The 15,938-nt window shown below is 54.2% G+C and overlaps 5 protein-coding genes across 5 annotated transcripts; 3 read left to right on the top strand and 2 right to left on the bottom strand.

Moving 5' to 3' along the window:
- Window positions 1-513: 513 nt before the first annotated feature.
- CLAFUR5_20358 (uncharacterized protein) lies at window positions 514-735 on the bottom strand (the record flags this gene model as incomplete). Its single annotated transcript, XM_059463194.1, has 2 exons — window positions 514-538; window positions 590-735. The coding sequence occupies 2 exons, from the start codon at window positions 733-735 to the stop codon at window positions 514-516; spliced, it is 171 nt and encodes a 56-aa protein (XP_059319169.1).
- Window positions 736-1,101: 366 nt separating this feature from the next.
- CLAFUR5_13563 (C-module-binding factor A) lies at window positions 1,102-5,175 on the bottom strand (the record flags this gene model as incomplete). The annotated part of the gene is made up of 1 exon (XM_047912711.1): window positions 1,102-5,175. One exon carries the CDS (start codon window positions 5,173-5,175, stop codon window positions 1,102-1,104), a length of 4,074 nt encoding a protein of 1,357 aa, XP_047768899.1.
- A 453-nt stretch (window positions 5,176-5,628) lies between these two features.
- CLAFUR5_13564 (4-hydroxybenzoate polyprenyltransferase, mitochondrial) lies at window positions 5,629-6,894 on the top strand (the record flags this gene model as incomplete). The annotated part of the gene is made up of 1 exon (XM_047912712.1): window positions 5,629-6,894. One exon carries the CDS (start codon window positions 5,629-5,631, stop codon window positions 6,892-6,894), a length of 1,266 nt encoding a protein of 421 aa, XP_047769017.1.
- Window positions 6,895-7,550: 656 nt separating this feature from the next.
- Window positions 7,551-8,429, top strand: CLAFUR5_13565 (uncharacterized protein; the record flags this gene model as incomplete). The annotated part of the gene is made up of 1 exon (XM_047912713.1): window positions 7,551-8,429. The coding sequence occupies one exon, from the start codon at window positions 7,551-7,553 to the stop codon at window positions 8,427-8,429; it is 879 nt and encodes a 292-aa protein (XP_047768901.1).
- A 1,244-nt stretch (window positions 8,430-9,673) lies between these two features.
- On the top strand, window positions 9,674-15,366 carry CLAFUR5_13566 (uncharacterized protein; the record flags this gene model as incomplete). Its single annotated transcript, XM_047912714.1, has 6 exons — window positions 9,674-10,249; window positions 10,309-11,415; window positions 11,504-12,147; window positions 12,199-13,146; window positions 13,197-13,961; window positions 14,013-15,366. 6 exons carry the CDS (start codon window positions 9,674-9,676, stop codon window positions 15,364-15,366), a joined length of 5,394 nt encoding a protein of 1,797 aa, XP_047768903.1.
- Between the last annotated feature and the right edge of the window lie 572 nt (window positions 15,367-15,938).

Genomic DNA, 15,938 nt, shown 5'->3' on the forward strand with positions numbered 1-15,938 from the left:
AGCTGGGGAGTCCCTCGATGTTGACTAGCGCTTCCATTACGGACCTGCTGGAAACGAATCGCATCTACCTTCACCGCTGCAGGGTCACTTGTCTCACGAAAAGCGGTCCTGATGACGCCGACGCAAAGGCAGCGTCAAGATCCTTCCAGAGTGCATGTAAGATAGACTGAGGCTGGTCTGTTTCGCGCCGCGTACGCGAAGCAGCGACATCATACCGTATTCGCCCTCGAAATCCTCCAGGACGATTCGGCCTGGTCTGTACCGTAAGGAGCCGCAAAACGTGGCTGGCCATCAAGATCACCTTGTATACACCATCAATACAGCAAAGAAGCATAGCATTCCGACTCCTCAAAGCCGTCACCTCGCTCGTACTTCGTTGAGACACATGCGCAGTCGAGCTGCAGCTCGCTATTTCGCACGCTGAGACGTGCCGGCTACTGCAGGAAGTCCATTGAGGCGTCGTGTCAAGCCTGGCAGCCGCAACTCGTGTCTGGATTTGCCGTCAATGCTTCGCTAGTGTAGACCCAGTTGCACGTGCCTGGTCGTTAAGATCAGCACGTATGCGCATCCGTCCATGCTTCCTGCGTACAGCGCATGTGGAAAGAGCATACGAGTTGGCCGTGCACACGCGCGAGCATCCCGGCGTCTGAAGTTAGTGCCATGCCACGCAAGCACCAGCCAGCCATGTGTCGGCATGCCGTCGGTACGGTTGCGATCGAGGTCGGTGATAGCCATAAAGGCTTGACTTATGACTTTTTTGAATACAGGGTATCTACACTAATACATCATCACCAAACACTGTCGCCGACAGCATACGCTACGCTACGGTCCAAGTGTGAGGCATCAATACCTCTCAACACAACTGCCGTGCCGGTCGTGCATTGGGAGGCGTCTGCCTCCCGTCTCGGGTGGTAGTCATTGGATTATGTCCAAGCCACGTTGATTGCGCAGATTGCGCAGATTGCTACTGAGAATGGAAATGTAGCTGCGATGCCACTTTCACGTCGTGAAGTGGCATTGAATGACCTTCGCGGTGCTCGCACGTTTGACGCCAAGAAGTGCGATGCATCTCAGTTCGAGGGAATTGATTTCTTGCCTCGTTCAAACCTTCATACTCCTTGCCGGCGCTTCGTCAAGACCATCGTCACTTTCGTCCTCGCCGAACAAGTCACCACCTGCCCTGCTGAAGGACATATCTGCGCGGGGCGAATTGGGGTCGTTGAGCATCTCAAGAACTTGAAGCTTAGCAAGGCGATTGTCCTCCTCCATCATGTGTTGGGCTTCTAGAACTGCAGCTTCTGCGGCATTCTTCTTCAAAGATGAGGGTGAGGTAGTGGCCACGCCTTTGCCTTTCGGCGGCCGCCCTCGAGGACGACCTGTACTGCTTGGCTGCTTGCTACTGCCGCTGGGGACAGGTGTGCCATTTGTCTGCGCACCAAAGTCGCCGTTCGCCGCAGCGTTGATGGCATCGTCAACATCGTCATCACTACTATTGCCGTCGTCTTCAATCTCGATGGGCTGGTTGGAAGAGTTGGGACGCATGCCCGGAGCCTTACCGGCCACCTGGCCTTGTTTGACAGTAGCCGCCGTCTCTGCTTGTAGTTGAGCGGCAGCATCGCTGGCTCGCGCTTTTGGGTTGCCAGTCCGACCAGACCTGAGCGCATTATGGTGCTTATCGCGGTGCCCTTCAGGCAATTCGTCGGGCATGTCTGGATCATCATCTGCGTGGCGCTCTTGTAGATAACCTGGCAATGAACGACGGTTTCTGTTGCTCTTTGCAGTACCATTGACTGCATTCCAGCCCGACTCATTCGCGTCAAAGTCATCGTCGTCTGAAGCAACATCAACTTCTTCGTACTCGACCGGCGGTCGTCCACCTTGGCTCTTGCGTTTCTCCTTCTTGCTCGCCGCGGTGGCTGGCACGTCCTTAGTTCGATCGACACGCTTGCCATTGACTCGTTCACGATGTCGGTAGCCGTAGTCTTCATCTTTCTCAACGGGAATGAGGGCCTTCTTGGTGTTGCCGGTAAGGATCCGGCCCTCGCGAATCTTCTCTGCATACTGGAGCTGGAGATCTCTGGGAGTCTTCTTCGGCGCCACATCACTCTTTAGCAGCAGATCGTTGTCATCTTCGTCGTCACCGTTAGTCTGCGCTGCCCCTGCTTCAACCTCATGCTCGGCGTCAACGTCGTCGCCCGCGGTGAGAGCGGCTTGTGCAGCCTGCTGAGCCATGAGCTGCGCTAGGCGAGCACCAGGTATGGATAGCTTCACGACCCTCTTCTTGCCTTTCATGGCTGCTTGCAACATGATGAAGCGACCTTCCTTCTTCGCCTTTTCAAGCGCCTTGCGCTCCTTCTCTTTCTCGAACTGCTGTTGGGCTTCATTCTTTGCTCTACTGGCGGATGCAGAATCAGGCGTTTCAGCCAGATCGTACGAACGGAAGCCAGCTGCGGCGAGTCGCGGCTTCTTAGCTTTCTTGCCCTTGGACATCGCAATCTCGTCAAAGTCGCCGTCGTCTTCACCATCGCGACCACTTCTGCGTCGCTTCTTGAAGGGTCGTAGTGCTTGTTCAGTCTCTGGTTCAAGGCTGTCGTCGTCGCCATCACGCTGATAGCCAGGGTAGTGATAAGAGTTGCTCGCATCTGGATCACCGTACATATCAGCCGGAGGTGCACCATACCCAGAGTATCCAGCTTGCGTGAGAGGAGCATAGCCGTCAGGCATGCCGTTAGCAGGTGCGCCAGCCATCATGGCAGCAGGCGGCGGCAGGGCAGAGTTAGCTTCCTGGAGCCTGCGGGCCAGATCGTCCTCATCAAGCTCAGCAGCTGGCTGTTTCTGTCTACGGCGACTGCTAGGTCCAGCACCCGTGCCACCAAGCGCAGGATCAATGGGACCATCGTCACCGGTTGGAGAGTATTCCATCTCAACCTGTGTCTCATCAACTTGATCATCGTCTTCGTCAAGCTCCATGCTAGGGTCCATGTTCTTGTTACGGTCAGCTTCGGCCCTCGCTTTCTGGAAGCGTCGAGACTGGGTGCGATTGGCCGGGTCATCGTCCCTGAGCCAGTTTAGATTGCTCACAGAGAAATCAACCAAGGCCTCGACGGACCGAACATCTGCGACCTTCTTGGTATCATGACCGAGGAGTGTTCCCTTTGGCTCGTACGGCACCATCTTGCCTTCGCGCCTGCAAGCTCCAGCAAAACAGATGCCGAGACAGTGTGGGCACGACCAATCTTGATCCTCCATGATCTCCGTCGGCATCTTGTCCCAGCCTCTAAAGAGCGAGCCGTAGCACCAGGACCGCTCACAGGTGGTACACTTTGCCATCTTCCAAGTAGGGTGTCGGTGGCAGCAAACGTGGCAGGGGACGTTGTTCTTGAGCCAAGCCTTGCTTTTCTTCTTCTGTATCTTCTTGACGACACCATCGTCACCAACCACGATTTCCTCATCAGATTCCTCGTCTTCCTTCGGCTCATCTGCTGGCTTCTTGACATCCTTGAAGGGCCGTCGCTTGAGCTGATCTTTGCAGACCTCTGCCAAAGTCTTCTTACCGTAGCGTCGCCGCTCTTCCTGAATGATCTGCGGTGACTTGTCGTTCTGTCCACCGTCAAGTTGGATGATGAGCTTGCGCCAGGTATCGTACTTGCTGGCAAGCTCCTTCCAGCGGAATTGCTCGACCCACTTGAGCCCAGCCAGACATGCGCACGATCTTCCCATTGCATAGCAGTCCATGCAGACATCGTATGGGTCGCCATCCTCGTCAGCTTGATGACCAAGGAGGTCTTTGCAGTTAGGGCAAGTCAAGAATCTGTTGAAAATGTTGCACCTGCAGTATGCGCAGGTGACATTGGAGTCAAAAGGAACATACTCGATGTTCTTTGGTACGTCACGGTCTTCCGGGCTGAACATCTCGCTCAGCAGGATCTGCTTGTACAAGTCGAACAACCGCTTGAAGTCTTTGAACAGCTGCTTGATCTTGCCCTTGTACAAGAACGCGTCACTGTCCTGCCGAGGCATGCGAGCTGCCTGTCCCATAGCTTGCGATAGCAGGGATGCGTACTTTTGTAGTGTGTAGTAGATGATGGCTTTGTTCTTGTACTGCTCCTCTCGGCAGACAATTCTGCTGCGAGGAAGTGCTTCGTTGATGGCCATCTCCAGGGTCTCCACGGTTGTTCGATTCCAGGCGACCTTCATCGTCCGCGTACCCCGGTTCCAGACTTGATGTGGTGCAAGTGGAGGTATCAGGATGAAATCACCAGGCCGCTGCTCGACCACATACACGCTGAAAGGTGCCTTCTTCCACGCAACGACCTGCGCAAAGTGGTTCTCAACCTCGATATCATGCCCAAGCACACTCAGCCAGTACTCGGACACGAGATGCCTGTCTTTCGACTCGGTCATGAACCAGATGGAAGAACCTGGCTTCTCGGCCTTGCCGTCTTCACTAACGTTGTTCGAGGCCTCCACCATGATGTTCTGCCCAAGTGACGCGCACATTTCTCGATGTGCGGGTGTATATGTTCCTTCATGACCAATATAGCACATCAGATTCTCTGCCCGCATGTCTGGAGGTAGCGAGCTCATCAGATCTCCAGCTCTTGCAATGCCTTTCCCCAGCCTCCTCCCAGGTTGTGTGCTGTGCGGATCTGGCTGTGCACCAGGGCCTCCGATGTCGCCAGTGCTGTCGTTCAGGTAGGTGAGAGCAGGCGGCATATGTTCTCTCAGCTTGTCCCACCACACCTGGGGGCAGTCAATGTCCTTCAGATACACTCGCTGTCTGCCCTTTTCTCTATACGCGCCGGGCTTGTCGAAGAACTGATTGGTGAGAAGACCCATGTTCTTCAGGTAATGTCCCATGGTGAGTGGCAGATTCTCCTTCGCAGTCAAGTTCCGCGCATTCTCCACCTTATCACCACTGTTGTCGCGGAGCCACTTGGGGTTGAATGTCCACGGATCCAATCGATCTTCAAAGCCATCAATGACCAGAGGCTTGCCGCCTACAATCACGTGTAGCAAGACCAGTTTCTCAAAGGCGGCCATGCCTTGTTGGTCGATCATGTCGCATGATATTCTGTCGACATAGCTGAAGTTCGGTGTTGACTCCACCAGAGCCTTCAGGTTGAAGTCAGGCGCGATGGGCTCGAAGGAAGCCCTCGGACGTTGGGCAGGCATGGTTGCGGTAGTGTTCAGACAAGTTCGATACAAGTGCTACACGTCTGCCCACGCGTGTCAGTGTCAGTGTTGCCGGCGCATTGCCCGTGCCACAGGCGTCGGAAGCGCGATAGAGATGCCGACCAGCCTAGTGAAGTCGCGAACTTTCACCACAGCTGACGGGGTCACAGTCGGCGGTGTATTTGTAGGGGCGGGACCTGTGGGGGTACGGTGTACGTGGTGGTGGAGATGGGCGTGTCGTGGTCAGGAAGTGGCAGTGGTGGCAGGCGGAAAGCGCGGAGGAGGCCTCGGCTCAGGAAGCTTGTTCGCCGAGAAAGTTATTCGTGAGATCAACACCATCTTTCACTTCCACCTCATCAACTTCCAGCTAAGCGGTCAGTATGCGAGCATCAAGTGATAGCAGAAGTGAAGCTCAAGGTAGGCAGCAGTCCCCATTGTCCTTGATTGCCACCAATGGCTCCTCCCGTCCGCATATCATCGCTCCTTGGGCGGACTTCATCTTTCGCGAGAACATCACGACAGCTACAGCTTGGGTACTGCAAGAGATGGGCGGCGTCGAAGACGGCGATATGTGGCAGTCCCGTAGGGCGAATGTCTGGGAGCAGGCCTGTGAAGGTAATACAGCCGAGACCGCAGACTCGATGGACAACGACCACAACCACAACCACAGCCACCTCAAACGACGTTGAGGCCATCTCAGACGCGAGGAAACGCGATCTGCCTGCCTACGAGCCACCCAAGACGGGCCTCCTCTCAGTGCTGCCTTCATCCTGGCTACCTTACGCCGAACTCATCCGCCTTCATAGCCCGGCAGGCACGTACTACCTCTTCTTGCCATGCATCCTCAGCACACTCCTCGCAGCACCTCTGTGCAACCCGATCCCGGCTCCTGCTACAGTCGCCTACACGACCTTTCTCTTCGCGACTGGCGCGTTGATCATGCGTGGCGCAGGCTGCACCGTCAACGACCTCTGGGACCGTAACCTCGATCCTCACGTGTCCAGGACGCGTCTTCGACCAATCGCGCGTGGAGCTATCACTGTCCAGCAAGCAATACCATATCTTGGCGTTCAGCTCTTTTCCGGTCTGGCCCTTCTTCTACAATTCCCACTTGAGTGTCTATACTATGGCGTGCCAAGTCTACTACTGGTTGGCACATACCCGCTCGCGAAGAGAGTGACGAATTATCCTCAAGCCGTCCTCGGATTGACGTTCAGCTGGGGTGCCTTTATGGGCTTCCCTGCACTCGGCATCGATCTCCTCAGTAACATACCCGCCCTTATCAGCGCGGCTTGCCTGTATGGCTCGTGTGTTGCGTGGACGATCGTTTACGACATGATCTACGCGTACCAGGACATCAAAGACGATGCAAGAGTTGGTATCAAGAGCATTGCGCTGGCACAGGAGAAGAACTCGAAGCTCTTCCTGAGTGTGGTCAGCAGTGTGCAGGCTGCACTTTTGGCTGGAGCTGGTCTAGCTGTGGGCGCTGGACCGATATACTTCGCTGGCACGGTGGGAGGCACGGCAGTATCTGCGGCGTACATGCTCTGGAAGGTCAATCTGAAGAGCGTCAAGGACTGCTGGTGGTGGTTCAACAAGGGCGCTTGGGCGCTGACTGGAGGTGCTATAACACTCGGATTGACTGCTGAATATCTGGCTCACTACCTGGGCTGGTACGAGACCTCACCCAAAGACAAGCCATCCAAGAACGCGACATAAACGCTTCATGCTTGGTCGGCGGTCTTCCAAATACGCTACAACCCAACACGCTGCTGACAATTCCCCAACACTCTTCCATCCACTGCGCTGAACACCCACGTCTGCCCGGGAGGTCTCCGCGAAATGTCGAGCACGATACGTACGTGCACAACATCACCGCGTGTTCCCATACGGTCAAGACATTCCGACAACTCTTCGCCTCGCTGAAAGACGAAACTCCGCATTCTCTCCTCCACTTCGGCGCGTTGAGAGGATACGGCGCTGTCTTTGATCAGCGCGCACTCGGGCTTGTGCTGTCGCCAGTCATGTTATGCCCAGACCGCGTCGGAATACGATACCGTGGCATTAATTCACCTGTGTCTCACCTGTGCATGGTCACGAGCAATGTCGTCCTATCGGCCCAAGACATCAAATTATTGACCAATATGAGACCTAACGGCATCATGTTGCTGCTGCAATGCAGGTCTTGTAGGCGCAAACAATCATCGCGGCTCTAGGGACTTGCTCGCAGCATACAAAGACAACCTTAAAAAGATGCGTGCATGGCACATCACATCTTGCAGCAAACAACAACAACAACAACAACAACAACAACAACACCCCAATGAACGGGCTTACAGGTCGTGAACTGGTTTAGAAGCCCACCGCGGCGCACAATGCCAAACATCACTGGAGTGCAGGATGTGGTCGACGACACCTTGTATCCTGACAGTCCTCGAACATTGACGGCGGCTGATCAGCAGGATGGAAGACACTGGCTGTTCAGGCGCATCTTTCCCAAGCTGCGCTGGACTAATGCTACCAGCAGCCACACCAATCAAGGCGGATGTCCAAGTGGTGGCGATGGAGTCCGACCGAGTCAACATGACTCTTTTGACTGGAGTGGCAATAGCACCAACCCCAACAAAGTCCACTTCTTTACACGACTTATCGATGAAGTGCCCGGCTTCGCAGCTCGGTATGGCGTCGGGCGTGCGGCGTCGCCCAAGCCTAACGGCGAGCCTTCGAAGACCTCATTGTCGGCCGGTTCGTCAGCATCAGGTTCCCATCATAGGACTAAACACGCATATCACTCTTCACTGAGCGCCACTCCGCCATCGACACGAGCTTCATTCACATCTTCTGCGACCACCGTCCAGGACGGTACCTCTTCGGGGAAAGACCCATCGTCTGACCCTCCTCGATCCGCCTTCGAGCTAGAGCGAGCCAATTCTTTCGACGAAGACGCGTGTGAATTGAAGCTCGAAGACATCATAGCCCTCTATGACGAACAGACGGAGGATGAGATCGATGCTTTTGTCAGCGTTGTCACAAGTCCTGGCCGCGCGAGTATTGTCGATGCCCAAGCGGACGACTCTTTCGCGGCTCTACCTAAACGGAGTGGACCAAGCCATGGTAATGCTCCTCGGTCTCCTGTCTGGAACGGTACTGTACTCGAGCTGGGCGTGAGCCTGGGTGATGAGCTTGTGGTAGGTGGAGTGAGGTGGAGGCAGGCGGGCAGGAAGGTCTCGCATGAGAATTTGAACGGCAGGTGATGGAGAGCAAGATATGGATCAAGGGACGTCATGGCGCCCCTGGCAGGCTGGGACTGTCACCTGCCTAAGGAGCCAATGCCACTTTCATGATCGAACGATGTTTAGCCCCATCACTTCGACGCGGTTACTCAACCATTGCACTACATGCCTTTACACCATGACCATATCGGGCGCACAGACCATCTGTACTGTCCTTAGGGCTCGTTCCCACCGTGACTTTCCTTGTCGCTTGATGCATTTGACTGTATCACTGGAACGTGGCCTTGCATATCGCGCAGATGGATCACTGCAGCTCCTCCGGCACATGCTCTTTTTTCCAAAGATGCACGCACCGCGGACCCTGAACCCGATGGCCACCTGGTTGTCGAATGCCAAACTGGATACTCACGCCACACACTGTTCAGCATACTTCACTCCAGTGCGAAGCCTGCTGTCTGTGTGGAAGGCGTGACCGAGATTGTGTGCAACAAACCATCTATCCCGAACATGCCAAGCTTCCAATCTTACCGTCTGCATTCTTCAGGAAGGAGAAGGTCAAACGAAGCGACGCATCGCCGTAGCGAACATACCTGCAGACTTCTCGACCACAGTCGGCACGTTCTCAGCCAGCCATCGACCAATGCTGAACCATTACAATGGTATTGCCAAGAGGTATTGCCAAGTCGGGCCGATGTCGTGACACTTCATGCCTTGCATCGGTATAGAGAATGACTGGCTTTGATTGGCACGTACACGCCATGCAAGAATGAAGCAATTCGGCGCCGACAACAACGCGTCTGGTAGGAGTGTCTGTTGTTATACAAGCAGCACGAGGCGGTTGATTCATAATGGAGGGTATCACCAGGGCTACACAGCATTTTGAGAACCATTTCAAACAGAACAGTGAAGGTTGTCATGCAATTCGCGAGGACTGCCGGGGCTTTTGCCTGCTGGCTTGCTCTTTGCTCGGCGCAGTCTAGTCAGTACACCTTCGATGGACAGTCTGATCACCATGCTGAATGTGAACAGACAAGCTAGTCATCACCAGGAAGGTATATCCTGCGACATGCGCAATTACCACTGCACCGTTCCCGTCGACTGGATGGATCGAGAACAATGGCACAACAACGCCATACACGTTTAACAGTGCATTACCAACCTATACAGGCAACAACACACTCGCTCCAACTCAGACTGGAGGGTCGGCCATCGAGACTGCGACACCTGGTCCGATAGCTTGTCCAGAACGTAACGCCACGGTCTACATGCCTCCCGGCTCGAACGGGGGCATGAATGACACTGGTAACTACTTCATTTTCTGTGGCATCTCCTACAGCGGCGAAGACATCGAGACTCTCTCCAGCATAGCGAGCGCCGAAGCTTGCATCGACCGCTGTTCCGCTGACAACGGTTGCGTTGCTGTCGCATACGATCCTTCGCGGGCCAGCTGCCTCAAGAAACGTTCCGTTACCCGGAACAGCGACACGCCCGCGCCAGGCTTACTCTTCATCTTCAGCTTGCCATACTTCACTGAAATGGAGCACGAGGGGCCGCCAACGACCATGCCCACTCCATCGCCGAGCTCCATGCCTCCCACCCTTGATACTAGCGCTCAGCCAACCGATCCTTCCTCATTGCCACCACCTATCTACGGGAGCCCGACATCGTCGACCGCAGCTCCGACTGGGAACTTCTCGATAATCCTGCCACCTCTCCCTGATGAACCTACGCTGCCTTGGCCTACTGGACCAGTCTCGTCTCCGTCACTCACAAGCCAAACTTCTTCTCCCTCTGTGTATTTACGCACAACAATCACGGGCGGACTACCCGCTACCACAGTGGTATGTATTCGCTTGACCCAGGCCGAGAACAAGGTTTGCTAATGCTTGATGCCTTGCAGGTTGGAGGCTCGACCCGTACCTACAGCACTGCAGGCGTTCTCACAACATCGATTTCTGGAGGTTACACAACAACATACACAACCGGTGGCGTGACACAAGTCCTCACGGAGTACTCAGCACCTACAGCGACCGCCAGCTCCGTAGCTGACGTGGTGATCGGCCCCTGTCCGGCGTACAATGGGAGACAATATACTGATCCGGTCACCGGTCTCACCTCGCTGGTCAGCTGTGCTACCACCTACCAAGGCACTGAAATCACGACCTTCTATCGATCACGACTAGCCAGGCTCGCCAAGCGCGCCACGGTAGAAGAGTGTGCTGCTCGCTGCACGATCGAGTCCAATTGTGTGGCGTACACTTCATACGCCAGTGGACAATGCACGCTATTTAGCGAGGTGACCGGCCAGGTGGCTTCATCCGAGGCAGCGTACTCTGCTGCTCACATTCAACCTAGGGTCGTCGATCCAGGAATCACCAGCAATCCAGCAGCATCAACATCTTTCGAGCCTCTGTTGCCTCAGTTAACTGTCACAGCAACCGATATCAGCACACTGCCCGGTTCAACTCGGGAGGTCACTATCACACAGGATGCAAGCAGCTCCACTTTCACAACTACTTTGGTCTCAGTCCTTCCCGGAAGCACGATCGTGTCCACAGATGTAATCACAACAACCTTGGCCGGCTCTACAGTGATCTCGACTACTGATATCACCACCACCTTACCCGCCTCAACATCAATCAGTACACAAGTTGTGGCTACAACAGCTCCGGCCTCGTTGATTGTCAGCACATATGTCAGCGTGCCGCCTGCGATCACTGTGGTCAGTACAATGTCCGCCATCATGACCACTTATGTGGAAACAATTACAACACAGCTGCCTGGAAGCTTGATCGTTAGCACAGAGCCTGCTACCACTGTGGTATCGACGGTGATCAGTACCATTCCAGAAAGTACGCTCACGACAACATACTCAACCACTGTTGCGGGTTCCACTATCTTGATAACGACCTCGCTACCCGGAGAAACGACCACTGCCGTGTTTACAACCCGCGAAGTCTCTACGGAAGTTGTGATTAGCGTCATAACTCAAGAGGCGACAACAACCGTAAGTCTAAGGAGTTTCAGATTTGACAAGCGAGCGCTAAGCATCAATCTAGGTGGCCTACATCACCCTAACCAATACTCCAGCACAGGTTACATACACTCCGGAAGCAAGCATCTCCCTCATCGAGACCACACTAGTCTCAACTTTTACCACCATAATTTTCGAAACGGAGACCGCAACTGAGACCGCAACGGATACTGCAACGGAGACCGCAACAGACACTGCAACCGATACAGCAACGGCGACCGCAACGCAGACCGCAACCGATACCGCGACACAGACCATAGTTGCCACGGTGACTCCTTCAGCATATGGTCTTGACGCTGTACCAACTTGCGTTAGCACTGGCCGAGAATACACCGCATACGACGGTAGCAAATTTGTGATGCTATGCGGGCTTGTCACTGTTGGAAGCGTGCTAGACACTGTCAGAACCACTAGCTTCTCTGCTTGCGTGGAGATCTGCAACCAGTACGGCACATCATGTGCAGCGGGTGGTTGGGATTCGACAAACAGTCTGTGCCGATTGTACAGCTTCATTTACCTGGACTTTGCTCATGCCGTATCTGGGCTGGATGAGGTATTCACAGACAGCGCCGTGCGCCTTTCCGGACCTCAAGGATCGGCCTCAAGATCGCAAGTTGTGATAAATGGCGGCTTCGATGACGAACTCTCCAGATGGACTATTGATGCCCCGGGTCGGGGATCCGCTGAAGTCGTAGATGGTCAAGCGTATGTTATGGTACTTGAAACTCTGATTGAGTCATACTGACAAGCATGCAGACAGATCAAGGTGGACAACTACCGCGATGCTGGTCCTGTCGTCTTCTCACAGGCCGTATCTGCAGCGGAAGGATCTGCTTTCCTCCTAGAACTTCGGGTCGGCGCCAGTGGCTTTTCCCCTTCTAGTTTGACTGGCCTTCAAGGCGTGGAGATCTCCATCACGACCGCGGACGGCTCCTTTCTGGGGTACCATGAGCTCCAACTAGGCGAAGAGACGGCTTTGCACTACGCCGCGGGAACCTTTCCTCGCGAGGTCACGGAACTTCGACTGCGAGCCTCTTGCTTCAATTGTGGGCCGGAGGTAAGCATTCTCCTGGACGACATTGCGCTCTACGTATACACCCCAGGCAGAGGGGGCTTCGGAGTGACGGCAACTCTTATCCCCGCTGCTTCGACTATAACAGAAAGCCTTGTCATCGTCGAGACTGAATCTATTCCCGTGCCAACGGTCATATACTCGGATGTCACCACCGTGGTGACAGCGACTCCTACGCCCTCCAACTATGGATTCAATGGCTACAACACTGTGTCTTCATGCTCACCAGAAGTGAATGGTCAGACCTATGTCGCAGCAGACGAGAGCAGATTCGTTATGCTATGCGGCCATTACATCGAGGGAGAAAGCTTGAGCTCGACGCCGGCGTCAAGCTATTCTAATTGTGTTGAGCGCTGTAACGCCGAGCTCGGCTGCGCAGGCGTAGCTTGGGACTCTGTAGCTCGGATGTGCCAGCTCTATCAGACTCTCGTGGATGCATACGCTCCCGGCCGTGGGCCACGAAAAAATCTCCAGCCATCGACCCTCACGGACGCTGCCGTTCGACTGACCGGACCAGGAGGTCCTAGCTTGAGAGAACCTCTAATCAGCAATGGCGGATTCGATAATGGCCTGGAGAGCTGGTCGTTCTCCCCCCAGCTTGGTGCTTCAGTGACTGTGGTAGAGGGTGTAGCGTGAGTATCCATTGAAGCTTCGATTACACGACTGACTGACGCTGTTGCAGGACTTTGACATATTCCGCCGATGTGAACACCATCACCATGGTCCAGCAGATCCAAGGTAGCGTCGGCGACGGGTTCGTCCTGTCGCTGAGCCTTGGTGCCAGGGGAGACTTTTCGAACACGGTTGGATTACTTCCCATTGCTAAAATCTGGGCATACCTTGACGATCGGCTTGTGGGAATCTTCAACACCATCCAAGGCGACTCGGCAACGCTTGTATACGCAGGCGGAAGATTACAAACCTCTGCAAGGCTACTCACCGTAGTTGCTCAGATAGCAACAGGCAGCGGTCTTAGTGCTATCCTGGACGACGTTGCGCTCTATACCTGGAAGACAGACAACTCTCAAAACACCCTATGTACCAACGATGGCCAGCAATACACCTCGACGATAGACGGTAGCCAGTTCATCATGCTGTGCAACACTGGTCTTCGCAGTGGTAATGTATACCGAACAGTGCCTGCTGCCAGCTACTCACAATGTGTGGAACTTTGCGCTCAACAGGGCACAATCTGTGCCGGAGCGCAATGGCGCATTGATACGCAAATTTGCACCTTGTACGACCGCAGTGGATTGCAGGAGACTGGTTCCCCGGACGTCGACTACCTGAACAGCGCGATCCGGCTCACAGGTCCCCCGAGCTTGGGCGTTCCGTACACCAACAAGCTCAAAAATGGTGACTTCGAAGGTCGTGTATACACACCTGAGTGGAGTCTCGAAAGCAACGGCGTCGGACAACTGGATGTGTCAGCAAATTCTCGAGCACTGTAAGTCTACCACGTATCGCCTCGGCATGTGTCAAACTGACCTGTGAGCAGAGTATTCTCCACTGGAGTCGGGTCAGGCTCCCGGACCATCAATCAAGACATAACGGGGGGCACTGTCGGCGATGTGTATCTTCTGACCTTCAAAGTCTCGATCCCAGTAGACATAAGCTACGGCAGTATTGAGCTAACAGCTTTCCTGGACTCGCAGCCAATCGGCGACATCAACTATGTCAACAGCGACATCACTGGCTCGCTCCGTACAACGACCGTCTACGCAAGTGGCACACTCATGCGAACTCCTAGCTTGTTCAGGCTCTCAGTCGAGTTTACGACCGCCGAAGAGGCGTGGATAAGTCTAGATGACATTGAGTACTTCACGTACGCACGACAGGACGCGAGAGCCCAGACGACCATCGTGTATGGCACCGCCTACGACTTTGACAGCTATGCGATGGCTACCTACGAGGTGCCACAGGTCATCGCCGGTCAAAGTTTCGGCATAGAGCTGCGAGGCTTGTTCCTTACCATTCCAGACGACAGGACGTCGTGCACGGTGACAGTATACAGTGACAAGACAGGCGTCAGCGCCCGCACCATACTGTTCACTGGCAGATGGAACGTCCATACCGTTCCGACCACTCCGCAACGATTCGATAATTACGGTCTCATTTCTGGCACCACTACTGCCTTTGATATTGAGTTCATGTGTGATGGCACCACTGGAAGCACGCTCAGCATAGCCAGCATCAACTTCTACGTCAATACGCCTCTTCAAAACTCGAGGCCGTCGCCAGTTGTGCAAGATGCGTCAACCACAGTGCCTTCATCCGTCCCAGCAGGCTCAGAGTACCGTCTCACAGCGACAGTCATCCCAATAAATCTACCAGCAGATGGTTATTGCAACATGTACCTTGCTTACGATGTCACAAATCCAAAAGGCACGGTACAGACAAGCATGGGATCTGACGGCTACCTTTTCCAGCTGGAAGGCACCGCGACGAGCGCTCTTTCAATCTTGACCGCAACCTATGCTTGCTATGGATCTATCTCTTATATTCCGACCACTTTGCAGTTTACGGCAACGGCTGAGTTTTCGCTATCACCAGAGGCAGGAAGCTGCGAAGCTTATATAGGTCCGACGGCTACCTACAATGGTGTATCGTTCGACATCAGATGCGGCAGATGTTTTGGGTCCCTCAGCGCAGTCGAGTCTCTCCGGCCGACCACCTTCGAGGCTTGTCTGCAGAGATGCGCCACAACTACTGGCTGTGTTGGTATTCAGTTATACGACTATGAGGGACTAAACGAAAATGAACCTTACTGTTACGTGATCAGTCAAACTTACACTTACGGCCAAGACGGAACCTACTCGAACGAATACTGCCACAGTGCAGTCATCATCTAGGCATGGCCGCATAGGAATGCCCAGTTTTGATGTTAGCATCGTCATTAGGAAGTGGCGTTAGGGTGGAACATTTAGTGGACTTCCGAATTGTTACCTCTTTCCGGGCGGCTCGGCTCTCATCCAAAACGACACACTTAGAGCACGCTTGGGGCATCAACTTGTGACAGTCGCGGCCTGCCGGCTTCGAACGGCAGTCATTGGATTTTGAGTGTGGGATCTCGGTATTGTGAAGGAAACTAGAGGGATGTCTTCTCTTACAACACAAGCAATGTCCATACCTCGAAGCGGCTGCGATGTAACCTGATCGTCTGTTTAGAGGTACAAGATAGTTTACGCTGTCCTCCAGTCTTGGTGCACTTCACAACGACGCTCAGAATGCTATAGTGCCTGTGCCTACATTTCTTAAATCATTCCCACTTGTCAATTAGCTCTTACGCAAGCTATATACACGTACGACCTCGCGTAGCCGAGCCAGTGGCCGCTTATTCGGTCGCCTTTGCCATAACAATGTCAAAATTGCCAACAAAATTGGGCTCGGAGAAGTTGTTTGAAGCATCGTCCAACTAACGTCG

Source organism: Fulvia fulva, chromosome 12 (genome assembly GCF_020509005.1).
Source record: "Fulvia fulva chromosome 12, complete sequence".
In the NCBI taxonomy this organism is placed as follows: domain Eukaryota; kingdom Fungi; phylum Ascomycota; class Dothideomycetes; order Mycosphaerellales; family Mycosphaerellaceae; genus Fulvia; species Fulvia fulva.